The 15,715-nt window shown below is 35.8% G+C and overlaps 1 protein-coding gene across 39 annotated transcripts in view; it reads right to left on the reverse strand.

The window, feature by feature from the left end:
• rims2a (regulating synaptic membrane exocytosis 2a) overlaps positions 1–15,715 on the reverse strand; it is a 1,270,129-nt gene that overhangs the window by 1,001,587 nt on the left and 252,827 nt on the right. For 31 of the 39 annotated variants that reach the window (XM_039736792.1, XM_039736793.1, XM_039736794.1 and 28 more), the window contains one exon: positions 2,810–2,821. The exons of the other annotated variants lie outside the window; for them this stretch is intronic. In XM_039736792.1, the coding sequence (XP_039592726.1) occupies positions 2,810–2,821 (12 nt within the window). The remainder of the gene's footprint in view (positions 1–2,809; positions 2,822–15,715) is intronic. 39 annotated transcript variants of the gene reach the window in all.

Here is a 15,715-nt window from a genome sequence, read left to right on the forward strand (position 1 = left end):
ATGGTAGTTGTTGGTTGGCCTAAATCAAAAAGTGTGTGATCAGAATCAAGGTTAAAGTAAAGAGAGCTCATACAAATGTGTTACTTCATTATTCATTCCAAATCTAACTCTCAATTGTTTTGTTTACCACAAGGATGCGGTCTCAATTGCTTGTTAACTTTGCATTTTCCTGTGAAACTGTCTAATATAACACATCCATGTACATTTAGAGTAAATGCTTCTATTAAATAAAGAACAATAATATAAAACTCATTAAAAAATGATGATTAAGAACAACAATTGGCTACAAAGAGTAAAATGGATAAAGCCAAATATATTTCTTGCACCAGACAGTATTTAACCAGAAGTCCTCAAAGAATCCAGAGGTTATATATAGAAACCATCCATGTGTAGTTATAGGCTATAACAAAACAAAGACATTTTTTTCAATATACTGTAGAGTGTTCTAAGTGAATATGATAAACATTGCTGAATTACTATGTGTTCTTTTATGAATCAGTTGTGCTTGAATCTTATGCCTTGAGTGTAACACAAAATATAAATTCAAACTTTAGCTATTCTAAATTCTACGTTTAATTATAATACTAAAAAGCTAGTCTTTACTGTTTCCATGAACATTCTGTACTTAAATACATGTAACAATACAGACCCTATGAACCTATGAATCAACTTCTTAATTTTAGATGTTTTATATACGTACCATAATTCATGATATTTAATTTTCTAAGTTCACAATATTTATATTAGATTTTATTTGTCATTCTTATATTTGTTTCCTACAGTACATATTGGAGGTATTCTATCATTTTTTTGTTACACTTGCATATATTAAGTTCATTGTTGTATTACTGATTTGTGTTGGTAGTCATCACTATAAAAATTTTGAACTATTTAAAGAGTTCCTGACTTAATTAGATCTCTAAGACTCTGTAGATGAAATAAAAGAAGCCAGTGAGATGTTTAACTTTTCAAACTGTAGATTAATCTCCTCTCTCTTATAAATGAAGGCAAATCTATTCTACAGTATGAGAACTATGCCATATTATGAATTTGCTCAGGTAATCAATCAGATGAGCTAGGTAAAACAAATGCCAACATTTTTGATGTAATAGATGTAAAATTAAAGAATTGGTAAACACTTTGAAAACTCTCCAGGTATTCAAAACTTGACTCTGGTAAATACAGAAGAAGTACACGTGTATGTTGACTACAAGTACTGTATAACGAACAATATATTGATGTTTATTGAAGTGCCTGGACATTTGTTTCTTTAAAGACAATAATAAAACTCTTCAAAGGTGTAGATGTTCTTACCTAAACGCTAAACTGGAGTCCAAAATGAGAATGTCTGAGTATATAAAGTTAGGTCAAAGAAATGCATTGCTCTATTAGGAGCATCATTTGTGTAAACAATGTTGCTTAAAGCAGATAGGTACGGTAAGTATCAATGGATTTTGCATGAGTGAGTATAATTCAGAAAAAGAATAAGCAACATTACAAATTGAACTGGCTTGGTGATGGGCGCCATGTGCTTCAGCATACCAATAAAAGCCAACTTGCTGATGTTTACATGTTCAAATGGGGAACTGAGTTTACCAAAAATGGGCCAACACTTAAAAATCACAAAAACTTGGTGGCTGAAGAAAAGTGAATAAAGTTGCTGGCAGAACCTGAAACATTTTGAACAGAGTATCAGGTGGTTAACTGACAGCAGGCTAACTGAAAAAGGCATATCATAATACAAATCATCCTACCCTGCCACAGATGTGATATGTTAGTTGGCAAATCCAAAAAAAAGTTTAATTTTGTCAGCAAAAACGAAGTATGGATAATATCCGAGGGCTAGGAAATACAAATACTTAGTCATAAGATGGTAATACACTATTTGACTTAACATATCGTACATGTCTTTAAATTAAGGAAGATAATCAGAATACTCAAAGAAAAAAAGACAAAGCCAGGGAAACATTCAGAATTCAGATATATAGATATATAGTGACCAGCCTGATGCTTGTTATTTGGAGGCGTGAGACAACAGTGCTAACAACTACTTGTGTATACCCCTTTTCAAATATTTTGCACACACATATTCTACTCTTATGCGTAGATTATCAATGCAGGCACCACCTCATCATGACATTTTCAAAGAACTGAATAGTTAGGCATGTTTAATTATTACGTAGCAAATCCAACTTGTTCAAATGGACATATAAATTATGTAGTTCCAGTGCAGAAATTATCTTTATATTTCATTTTTTACTACAATATGTGTTAGATTCAAAGATATGTAAAATTAACACCTAAGGCACCAGGGTAAAGACCAGAACCCATTATCAAAAGATATTTGTTTAATGTAAACTAACAGTGTCACAATGTTAACAAAAGAAATACTTCTACTATTTGTGGACAAAGTAATTCAGTCTTCTTCTAGTTAATAAAGAAATTACAAAACATTTTTTAAAGAGTGCACTCTTACTAAATCTATAAATTTTCTAACCATAGCCCTTTTTTCCAAGCTTATGCAAATGTTTTTGTATAGATCTTACATGCAACTAACTTCAATAATTGGTATTATGGATACTTGTAGATCCCCGGTCCTTCTGTCATAAATTGGATATATTTGATCAAAGTTTTTGAGTAATAATTACAATATATACTTTAGATATGTATCTGCAATAATCCAAGAAAAATGCACGTAAAACTAAGTCAAATTATTGAAGCATAACGTAAGACAATAAGAACAAAATGAAAAACAAGTAAATGCACACTGCAATAGCATAACTTTAAATGTAATAAAATTGATTCTGACCACTTTGTCCTCCTGCAGCCCAGTCCAAGCAAGCAATAGAAAGGAAGAGAAAAAGAGAGAGAGAGAGAGATGTAAAGAAGCTCAAAAAAAGCTGAACCAAAAACAGCCACATATGCAGTATTTGTCTCATGATCATAAAGCACACAATTCTCAATTTCAGCTACTTAAATGAGACAAAATTAATGTAATTATTAAGTCAGTGTAAGAAAACTAAACCACACTAAAACAAATCATTTGAAATATCATTCAAAAAAAGCTACTTCTTTTGGTAAAAGCACGGCAGAATAAATGCCTACCAGATTGTATTCTCAGCATTTCCTAATACATTTCAATTGTGTAAAGGTTTCCTGTATTTATTGATTAGATTTAGTATCAGAGTCAAACCAGTTATATGGTGCGCATTTTCCTATTTGGGATAACATAAAAATCTGATGATGTGCATGAAAAATATATTTCAACCTAATAATGGCAAGAAGTACCATTATAATCTGTTCAAAAGAAATTATTTAAATTAGGTATACTTAATAAGACCCATGTAAATGTTTAATTAATAGACAAATAAACTAATATGACACAAAATGTTTTCAGAGCCAGTTTTCAATACAGTTACAGAAACACATAAGTTTTACTACATTCAAATATATCCTGAGTGGTGAATGCACTCCTACTACAGTCCCAAATGTTATAACAACATGAATATTTGAAATTGGGCTGTAGCAAATGTAATATTTAACCACTTCACCTTTGATAACATCAACAGATTTTTGTGGTGTACATGACAAGAAGGGCATTACAAACCAGTGACTATATACATAGTAATTTGTAGAAACTGCAGGAAAGTCAGGTTTTCAACACCATAAAAGACCAATACTACATTAAGAAAAAGTTACACTTCTGTGGACTCCAAAAGCTCTCTTTCATTGAAACTTTCATCATAAAAATCCTTTTTGCTCTTTATTAATTTATCGTTTGTGATTGAATCATTTTGCATCTTTGCCGTTACTTATTTACTTTTCTTACTTCCACCTTCTGACAAAAGTGCATTTTCCCATGGCATTACGGTACCGTTAGCATCATCTGCTAGTATAGTTGCAGCTGCAGCGTCAGTTTCTTGATACCCTAGGCATGACACATGCTCACCCCCCCCAGCCGTGACGTTGCAACTGAAGTGCCAGGCTGCAGCAGCCTGGCAGGCTACACTACTGGCTGGGCTGCTGAGACTGGCCACTGGGCAGAACTGACCATCGCAAGTAGTAATAGCTTGCATATTTTCATGCAATGGAGCAGGAGATCAACAGGCGGATCGGTGCTGTGTGGACAAGAGCAAAAAGGATACCACCGACTAAAGGTAAGTAATTGTGCATTATTAGTACCATTTTTACATTCCATTTGCTATATAGTTACAGTTTGAGAGCAGTTCACTCATAAAAAACATAGCTGTACTGATTGAAAGTGAAGTTTTATTATAGTTTTCTGAAGTTGTTTCTTGCGAGTTCAGCAAGATACTTCATGCACGTTGCGCGTCTGCTCCAAACAGAAACATCTAATGTTTTCTTATTTTTATTAAATCCAACACGTTAGGAAAGTTGTTGAACATTATCAGCGCTATTGTTGCCATGCATCTTTTATTTAAATACAGTTTGAGCAAATCTGACCACAGATATCACCATGTGGCTACACAAGTTTCTTTAGATCTCTTACACATGCACTATTTACACATCCAGTTATTTGATTTGTCATGTAATGTTGAACTTTAAAACATTGATTTAAAACTTTTATTTACATTTCTAGATAATATCTTAAAACATGGAGAACATGACAGTGTAAATGTAGCTATCAGAACGTCATACCGCTTATAAAACAACAGGTAGGTATGTTATTCTGATAAGGTATCTTGAACTGATAGATATAGCTATCAGTTTGCACTACCAGTATGCTATTCTGACAAAGTATGCTGAAATGTCAGAACACCGGTCGATCTACGTTCCTACCCTCACTTATGGTCATGAGTAGTGGGTAGTGACCGAAAAAACGAGAACGCGAATACAAGCGGCTGAAATGAGTTTCCTCCTGGGTTTTCCCTTAAAAACAGGGTGAGAAGCTCAGTCATCCGGGAGGAACTCAGAGTAGAGCCACTGCTCCTCCGCATCAAAAGGAGTCAGATGAGGTGGCTTGGGCATCTGATCAGGATGCCTACTGGATGCCTCCCTGGCACGTCTAACCGGGAGGAGGTCCCAGGGAAAACCCAGGACACGCTGGGGGACTATGTCTCTCAGCTGGCCTGGGAGTGCCTTGGGATTCCCCCGGAAGAGCTGGTAGAAGTGGCCAGGGAGAGGAAAGTCTGGGCATCTCTGCTCAACCTGATGCCCCCGCGAGCCAATCTCGAATAAGCAGAAGAGGATGGATGGATGGATATTTTCACATTTTTTTGCTCTAGTTTTATGTAATTTTGAGCTAGTAACGAACAGTTAGTGAAGACTACAGCTGAAGATCTGAAGTGGACGTGAGAAGTTGGTGATTTGTTTATTAACAAATGTTGCAATTTTGAGTTTGTAAAATTAGTGTAGGTCAGGGGGCTTTTTGCATATGACTTATTTTACAATATAAACTTGGAAGTAAACTTAGTAAGGTAAAATTAGATTTGTGGAGGATTTGTTTTCCAACTTGAATTACTGAGCAATGAATTCAGCAAACGTTTTCGGAATTTCAGTTCACAGGAACAGGACTTTGCACTGTTTATGTCACCATACGCTTACAATGTTGAGAATGTACCTGAGAATATCCAAATGGAATTGATTGAACTGCAGTCAGATTCTATTCTGAAGGCAAAATACAACGAAGTTGGTGTGCCAGGCTTCTATGTGTACCTTCCACCCTCGTATGTGCAGATCCATAAGTGGTCATCGAGAGTACTGTCTATGTTCGGAAGCACATACCTTTGTGAGCAATTGTTTTCGTTAATGAAATTATTTTTATATACTGTCTGAGTCATCAATAATGATCAGTATTTCTCCTGGAACAGAAATGGGTAAGTGGCATGGAAAATTAGATAGATTATTGGTATATTGTTGGAAATTAGTATTTACGGGAGTGTAAAGCAGGTCATATAAAGAAGTACGGCAAGATTTTAAAGCTATTGCTGACCAAGCTGGTGTAGATATATTAAATTGTGCCGATTTCCACTTTATAATGTGAATATTTGCTGCCCAGTAATAAAATTGAAAGTCAGGTAGTGCCAAGCCACCTTCTGCTTTAGGTCTTTGTAGAGATGTCTTTTGAATGCATAGACACTTCAATTTACAGATAAATGAGATTCTAATTCAGTCTAGATTCTTAAAGAATGGTTTGTTAATGTATATTTGGATAACTTGAAACAGAAATAGAAGCTTGCTAAGGACATCTTGACAGTATTGATTTTCCCTGCTAATATGAAATGAAGGATAAATCATCTTTTCAAATCTGGTTTGATTTTTTCCATGCTGTTACCAAAATTATTTTGAAAAAAAGTTTATGCTTACTTGTGAGGTTTACCCCTAGACATTTACACTTTTGTGATGAAATGAACAGCTAGATGATCAGTCTAGTATACAGTAATCCCTCCTCGATCGCGGGGGTTGCGTTCCAGAACCCTCCGCGATAGGTGAAAATCCGCAAATATGTTTGTATGGTTATTAATATATATTTTAAGCCCTTATAAACTCTCCCACACTGTTAACATTATTAGAGCCCTCTAGACATGAAATAACACCCTTTAGTCAAAAGTTTAAACTGTGCTCCATGACAAGACAGAGATGGCAGTTCTTTCTCACTATTAAAAGAATGAAAACATATCTTCTCTTCAAAGGAACGCCGTCAGAAGCAGAGAATGTCAGAGAGAGAGAGAGAGAGAGCATGACAGAAAAGCAAACAATCAAAAAATCAATACGTGCTGTTGGGCTTTTAAGTATGCGCACCGCGATAAAGCAGCCGCAAAGAAGGGAGCAATGTGAAGGTAGTCTTTCAGTATTTTTTAGAGTAGCGTCCGTATCTTCTAGGCAAGCAGCCTCTGTGCAAACAGCCCCTCTGCTCACACCCCCTCCGTCAGGCGCAGAGCATGTCAGAGAGAGTGAGAGAGAGAGAGAAAAGCAAACAATCAAGCACCGCTCGGGATGCATATCGTATATCATTGAGGAGTTTTATTTAATACGTAATACATGCTCTGATTGGGTAGCTTCTAAGCCATCCACCAATAGTGTCCCTTGTATGAAATCAACTGGGCAAACAAACTGAGGAAGCATGTACTTTAAATTAAAAGACCCATTGTCCGCAGAAATCCGTGAACCAGCGAAAAATCCGTGATATATATTTAGATATGCTTACATTTAAAATCCGCAATGGAGTGAAGCCGTGAAAGTCGAAGCACGATATAGCGAGGGATCACTGTAGTGTGCAAGAGAGTTCACTGGAAAAAAGCACACTTTTATTTAAATTGATTTTGAGTTCAGATGTCTTTTGAAATTCTGCTAGTACATTAAGGACTAATAGTAAAGATGTTTGTGGGCCTGATATACTGTATACAGTACCATATAGTATGCATCTAATGATATTTTCTGTTCAATTCCTTCTCTGGTAATACCCTTTATCTCTGATGTATTTTGAAAAGCAGTGGCCATTGGCACAATGGAGATTGCAAAAATCAATGGTGATAAATAGATAGATAGATAGATAGATAGATAGATAGATAGATAGATAGATAGATAGATAGATAGATAGATAGATAGATAGATAGATAGATGTTGAGAACCACATTCTAGTCTGCAGTAGTTTAAGCAATGCTGCAAATACATAGTCCCATTCTGACTCTGTCAAAGGTTTTTTTCCAAAAATAAAATGATCTCTGGTGTGTTAAGATATTATGGGTATATTATATTAAACAGAAGGTTTGAAGCTAAATGTCTGCCTTGAATAAATCTGGTTTGGTCTTGTGATATTACAAAAGGAAGTGCTTATCCAATCCTTCTGGATAAGACTTTTGGAGAGTATCTTAAACATCAGTATTCAGAAGTGAAATTGGTCTGTAAATTGTAGTCACATTGGTCACATTGTAGTAAGTCCTTATTTTTTTTTGGAGTGAGATTTTAGCATTCAGTACTTTTAAGAGTGTTAGAGATATGTCCAGTTACTATCTAGCTGTGGTATTTGCATTGCATCAAAAAATCTCTCTAGATTTTGTCTAATCTTATTGAAACTGAGAAGACTATAAAGATTTACAGTATTACCTAAATGTTTGAGTTATATTTTTATGGTCAATGATTTCACCTTCAGTTGTGTTGGCAATTTTATATTATTGCATTGCAAATTCGCTGCTTGTAGATTTGTTGAGCTAAAATCTTATTAGCATTCTCTGTTTACTCATAATAATTATGTGGCAATTTAAAGATGAGTTGTTCAGTTTCTTTTGCTGTCAATAGGTTAAATTCTGATTGTAGTTTTTCTTGTAAAATGCCTCATTTAAAGATGTGGAAAATTCTTGATCTACTCTGGACATCTCACTGATTAACACTGACACCTTCTTGGTCTCCAATTTATTTTTATGGGAGAGATATGAAATTTGTCATCTTAAATAAAACTCCTTCAAACTTTACCAAAGTAGTCCTGTGGAAACCTCTGAAAATAAGTTAGTCTCTAAAAAATAATCAATTTTTTTGAAGATGAACTCTACAGTATAACACCAGCTACGAAATCAGTATGTAGGGCATAATGATTCAAGCGCCAAGATTAGAAGGTCGTGATCAAAGATAACAATAGTGTCATACTTATAAGATTTGATAGTGGGCAATACATTATTACTGATGAAGAAATATAAATTCTTGAGTAACTATGATTTACTGATGATAAGAAGGAATATTCCCTTGAATTTGGATTTAAAAATCTCCATGGGTCTGATAAGTTATGATCCATTACAAACTGTGTAATTATTTCTGCAGTATTAGTTTAGATGTTATCATCACTGCAGTTGTTGATCTATGCACGTCTGGATTTAAAACACAATTAAAATCACCAGCCATTATGATTTCATGAGTGCTCATATTGGAAATTAATGCAAATAAATTTTAGATAAAATCTCTACATTACATAAGTTATCCATCACCATGACACAGTACTCTTCAGGATCAGATACTACATCTGATGCTACAAATGAGATTCCCTTACGGTATGTATTAAGATTCCAGCACCTCTGGTGCTCTTGGTATAGCTGGAGTAAAAAATATGGCTGATCCGATCTCTTCGCAATTGAAACTAGTTCTTATTTGTTAAGTGAGTCTCCTCTAAGAATACTATCTTAGCATTTAAGCCTGTGTGATGGGTGAATACTTTTTTAAAATCATGATTGAGACATTTGACATTCCATCTTACAAAGTTCAATATTTGATAAGAGAGATACTGCTTCTGAACGTTTGATGACATTATGTAATCTTAATTAAAAGTGTGTTGTTTCATAATTTTTCTTTTACTTTATACAGTATCATTATTGCCAGGTAATATGGCTAAGGAGCTTATCTTTATGTTGGCAATTATAGTATACATAAGGAATAACTTGCACTTTTTCTCTCCCCAGTCTTCCTCTCAGAATCTCTCCCAATTAGCCTCACAGTTATTTAATAGTTAAGTAAAAAGTGACCAAAAAGAAAAAGGAGAATATAGTTGTGGCAAATGTATTATATCAAGTCGCAAGCAGATTCTTCTTTGCATTGCCAACACATGATATGACTCATGTTCATGTTTAAAAGGATGTTGGAATTCATTTTTTAGTTCTTTTTCTGCATCTTCAGGAGAACTAAAGATAGAGAAATGTCCATTAACTATTACTTTCAGTTTAGCTGGAAACAAGAGGCTATATCTGATTTCAGCTTGAGTAAGCATTGTTTAATGTTGTAGAATGCAGCTCATTTTGCAGCTGTTGAATGAGAGAATCCTGGGAAAATATTAATATAGCTGTTTTCAAATATAATCTTATCTTTCTGTCTAACAATCAACATCAAATTTTCTTTATACTGTAGTTTATCAAATCTAGCAATCAGGCTTCTAGGTTTTGAGGCTTTCAATTCAAAAAAGTGACATCCATGACATTTCAGCCTTTTCCTATTATTTTGGAAAATAATTCAACTGCAAATTTTACTGGGTTTGGACTTTCACAATTTTCAAGAAGAAGAAGAACTTTGATTCTATGGTTCGTTCTATATCTGTTTTAAAATACAGCTAATTTATCACAAAGCACTTTGCATTCAAAAGTGGTTGCCTTTTTGTCAGTTGCTCTACTTCTTCAATATATGTCATAAACATTTGCTTAACTTCTTCCAGGTGAGCACCAAGTATTCTGATTTTATCCTCAAGTTGCTTATATTCTCCATAATTTTCCATCAATTTTTGCTAGATTTTCTTAAAGCTTTACATCAAAGTTATTACTTAAACCTACTTCATGGTCTTTTATGTCCTGCTTCAGCTTATCTGTTCTGTTGTGTTACCACTATATAATTCTTTTTATGTTTTATATAATTTTTTATATAATTTATATTTACTATGATTGTGGTAATCTACACCTTCAACTCAGACAATGCAATTTCATTTGTATCATGTCTGTGAACCAAATTCAGAGTTCCATATTCCGTTGGGGTTGATGCTGCTGACTCACAAGGAGTGTTGGTAGTTGCTGACACCTGCGATAAAGAGGCCCTGCTAGGTTCAGATATGCCACTTGAAATAGGTGAATTTTCATTGCCCACCTCACTTTGACCCAGTTTAGTATAATTATGAAAAGATGTCAGCCATAAGCATAATAAAGACATCTTAAGAGCAGTTAGATTTACATATATTTTTATACATACAGTATATGGTTTACATATAGTATATATATAAGCTTCAAGGAAGTTAAAGAATTAAATTACACAGAATTAAAGTTTGTGTATTAGCTGACTGACTACAATGAGTACCAAGTGGAACAGGTCAGTACTTTTTACAGCTTTTTTTCTCTTAATAACTTAGCTGTTTCTTTGTCAACTACTCATGAGAAAATTGTTGTGTGAGAGACAGCTGTATGTTAAGCTTGGCATTGTTTGCAGTGGTGGCAGTACAGTGGTAAGAACAGCACAATAAAAGCACAAGCAGGTGAGGCAGTCAGAGAGTAAGTAAATAATGAATTATGTCATATATACAAATTGTAAATACGTAAGTGATTTTTTTCAGAAAGGAAGGTACATCTTGCTCATACCAAATGTTTACACTAGAAAATGAGAGTGCAAAGTACATAATGGAGGACTGGGGTTGATTTTAAGCAATTACTGTACTCCTGGTTGAATTGGGCTATAAAATGAGGAAAGAAAGAAAGAAAGAAAGAAAGAAAGAAAGAAAGAAAGAAAGCTGCTATGAAACTGTATTTGCTTTAATCTTTTACTTTTAACTTAAATTTTTTTTTTTATTTTAAAACTGTTTATCAGTCATCAAACAAACTTTAGGAACAGAAGCCAATATAGTGTGTGCCTTGTATGACATTGGACATTTCCCATCTGCAAATCCAACACCTCCCGCTCAGGGCTGTTGAACTTAAGGAGGACATAGTTAGCCTAGATCTTGCCCAAGTGTCCTTTAAGGGGATAGTGTGCATCCATAAGTGATGAAACCACACCACAGATTTAGGGAGATAGAGAAATGTGGGTCAATGTCAGAAACAAATGCCAACTAATAGATGTACACTGCGCAGGGGCATCAGCTATAAAGAATGGGGTTAACTCTGGAGTAGTAGGCAGTGAAAAGGAGCCCCAACAAGTCACCTTAAAACTAGTACTCAGGTTTGCTCAAAGGACAGAGAATCCTGTAGTTTTGTGGCTTTCCCAGCACATAGTTTGAAAGATCTCCCAGAATGGGATTCCTGGCTAGAGTCAGGAATAAAACCAACTGTCATGGTTCATGTTTAAATAAATTATACACTTAAAAGCAGACTGTCCAGATCCAAATTTAAGGGGTTTTGTTGCTAAGCTAAATTAGCAGAATTAACAAAGTGGATTTCACTGTAGTTTTGCCTGTGCGACTGTATTGCAGTGGAAACCAGCAAAACTGTCTGGCCTTTTTACTTCACATAAAGCCTGAAGTTGCATAAGCTGTACAGGAGGCAAAAGAACCTGAAAAGACTGTAGATTCTATGAGGTAATTCAAGGACACACATTTATCTGATGAACTTAGTTAAGAGGGAAAAACCATACTGTCCTTGAGATGGAAAAACAACAAGTCACACCTGATGACAAGTTAAGGGAAATGAAATAATGTTAAAACACAAAAAAGGATCAGACAATGGACTATTGATGTTTGATCTGGCTATCAATATAAACAATATTTTAACTAATGTAATGAGAGGGGACAACTTTTGTCCCTGACAGGCTGAAACCTGCTGTCTTTTCTGGCCAGGAAGCCATGGAAAACAAAGGCCAGCTGGGGAGGGGTGATATTCCTCTGCAATTCCAGGGCATGGGCACAGGAAATTACAAGCTGCACCGGAGCTGGCATCCCAGGAACCTTGAAAGGACACTCTGTTTGGGCCTTGGTGCCTGGAATGTCAGTGGGTGATTGCTTGCTCTGGGCAGAACATTATCCCATCCAGCAAGCCCCAATATGGATGGCCATATTGCAGCACTGGAGTTGTGGTCCCAGGGTCTTCCCTACCAAGTTCTGTGGGGGCTGCCAGGTGGAGCTGTTGAATACTGACAACACAAGGAGCATTGGAATATTTCCTGGCAACAGATTAAGTATGGAAAGTACTCCCAGGTATGGGTTTAAAAATGAGTCCCCTACTTGACTCAGTAGGATCTGGAGTCAGACGTGGAGCAGGGAGTGGAGGAGTAGAAAAAGAAAAGAAAAGATAGAAAAAGAAGAGAACAAGTTCTGCTGTATTGCTGAGTAGTGCAGAAAGTACTGTTTAAATTAAAAAGCACTTAAATTAAACTGGGAAAGTTTAGGTTCAATTGTGTCTGGGAGTTTGGGGGTACTGGTACACCCCCTAGTGCCCACAGTAAAAAAATATGTACATTAGTAATTAATTTAAAAAGTATATGCTAATTTTAAACTTGATTAAAAGGGGTGTACACAACCATGTTATGCAGAGATACAGTTGCTGCAGCTGAGAAATTCTGAGAGCATCAATCCAGTCTGCCTACAGCCACTGGGCCACCCTGGATGCCTGTGCTTTATTTGTTGCTCTATAAGCTTTTGGTAAGAATAATGAAACATTTAAATGCTTTACAAAATATGGTACTGATTTAATGAAACAACGTCTATCGGCAGTGGTTTCAATTGTTTCAGCAGAGCTAGCAGATTTGTAGTAAAAAATAAATGAAAGCTAGTATTTGAGTGTTTAAAAAGTAAGGTGCTGTGCTGTTAAAGACCAATAATAATAGCAATGATCAAAAATAGTATTCAAGTGCTACAGGAGTCAGCCTATTGGGGTGGGAGAAAAAATCGCTTCATTTACAAACCTTAATTCTAAAGTGTGGTGATTACCGAATTGCCAGTCTGATTAAAAGATCAATTTTTAAATGAAAAAAGTGCTGATATTCTTGTCAACAAAATTTAATTGTGCACAACCACATATAAAACATACCACGTGATGAATTACTATAGACAGTTAAATATCAGTTGCATGCAAGAAGTCATTAGTCATCCGTTAAGTACTTCTTAGACAGTGACAAAATTGTTAGAATTTTGGTTCTGTACACAACCACAATGGATTTGAAATAAAGCAATCATTATGTGATTGAATTGTAGAATTCCAGCTTTAATTTAAGCAGTTTACCAAAAATATTGTATCAGCCATTTAGGAAAGACATTTTTCTGCATAGCACCTCCCCCACTCCCATTTACAAGGGGCTCATAATATTTGGACAAACTAACATAATCATAAATATAATGATCATTTTCAATATTTGGTTGAAAATCCTTTACAGTCAATGAATACCTCACGTCTGGAACCCATGGCCACCTCCAAGTGCTTGGTTTCAACCCTAGCAATACAATGTCAGGCCTTTTCTGCAGATGTCTTCAGTTACTGCTTGTTCGATGGACATTTTGCCATCAGTTTTGCCTTCAGCAAGTGAAACACATGTCCAATTGGGTTGAGGCAATTGATTGACTTGACCTTTGAAGAATATTTAACTTCTTTGCATTAAAACAAACATGGTTTGCTTTCATAGTATGTTTTGGCTCATTGTCCATGTGTAGTGGGAAGTGTGTTGTCCTATCATATCTGAATATGAACAGTTAGTATAGCCGTACATAATACACACTAGTACAATACAATACATTTTTTGTATACTTTTGTGTAGCCCAAAATCACACAAGAAGTGCCGCAATGGGCTTTAACAGGCCCTGCCTCTTGACAGCCTCCAGCCTTGACTCTCTAAGAAGACAAGGAAAAACTCCCAAAAAAAACCTAGTAGGGAAAAATGTTAGTACACCTTGGGAAAGGCAGTTCAAAAAGAGACCCCTTTCCAATTAGGTTAAGCATGCAGTAAGTGTCAAAAAAGGGGGTAAATACAGTACAATACACAGAAGAGGACACAGGTAATCCTCAATACAATATAACAGTAAAATAAAACTATTACAAATACAGAACAGAATTTAACAGTAGATGATATCACATAATAGGATTGGAATTTGTTCACACTAGTGACTGACTTCCATTCGCAGCCATGTGTGGTCATGCCATAAAATTGCCTCCGCCATGTTTCAGAGTAGATGTGTTATTTATCGGATTATCAGCCATTTCTTCTCTTCTCTATACTCTTCTTTTTCAAACATTCAGGTGTATATCTTTCCTTTCTCCAAAGAAAATTGTTCCAGAACTAGACAGGCTTTTACGCAATGTTTTCTGGCAAAATCTAACCTGTCCTTCCTATGCTTCCTATGTTTTCCAGTGGTTTTCACCTGTAGTAATCCCTAAGTCTTTACTTTCATGAAATCTTCTCTTGATTGTAGACTTTGGCAATGATAGGTTTATCTCCAGGAAAGTGGTTTGGCTGTATGTTGTGAAGTGGTTCTTCTTCACCAAAGACATGATTCAGCAATTATCCAGCACAGTTGTCTTCTGTGGTTTGACTACTCCTTGTGTTTCTACTATCTCTCTAAAGCAGGGGTGCCCACACTTTTTCGGCTTGCGAGCTACTTTTAAAATGCAATCCAACCCACTCTATCCTAACTACTGGGTCACGGGAGTCTACTGGAGCCAATCCCAGCAAACACAAGGAGCAAGGCAGGAAACAAACCCCAGGCAGGGCGCCAGCCCACCACAGGGTGCGCACACACACACCAAGCACACACTAGGGACAATTTAGAATCGCCAATGCACCTAACCTGCATGTCTTTGGACTGTGGGAGGAAACCAGAGCACCAGGAGGAAACCCACGCAGACATGGGGAGAACATGCAAGCTCCACGCAGGGAGGGAAAGCGAACCCAGGTCCCCTAACTGCGAAGCAACAGCGCTACCCACTGCACCACCATACCGCCATATATATATATACTGTATATATATATATATATATATACTGAGTATCAGAGGTGGGTAGTAATGAGTTACATTTACTCTGTTACATTTACTTGAGTTCCTTTTTTAAAAAAATTGTACTTCTAAGAATAGCTTTACTGCACCATACTTTTTACTTTTACTTGAGTACATTTGTGAAGAAGAAACACTACTCTTACTCCACTACATTGGGCAACACTCAAATCGTTACTTTTTTCCATTAGATAAAGTCTGACAGACAATTTTCAATCTGCTCTGTAGTGTATGCTGTCAAGTTGTGCACACGCCTTTCATTGCGTCTCAACTGTGATTTTAGTTCCCTCTCCTTTCTCTTTCTCAGATCACTTTTTGGAAGGAAGT

The sequence above is a fragment of the Polypterus senegalus genome, chromosome 15, assembly GCF_016835505.1.
Source record: "Polypterus senegalus isolate Bchr_013 chromosome 15, ASM1683550v1, whole genome shotgun sequence".
NCBI classification, from domain to species: domain Eukaryota; kingdom Metazoa; phylum Chordata; class Cladistia; order Polypteriformes; family Polypteridae; genus Polypterus; species Polypterus senegalus.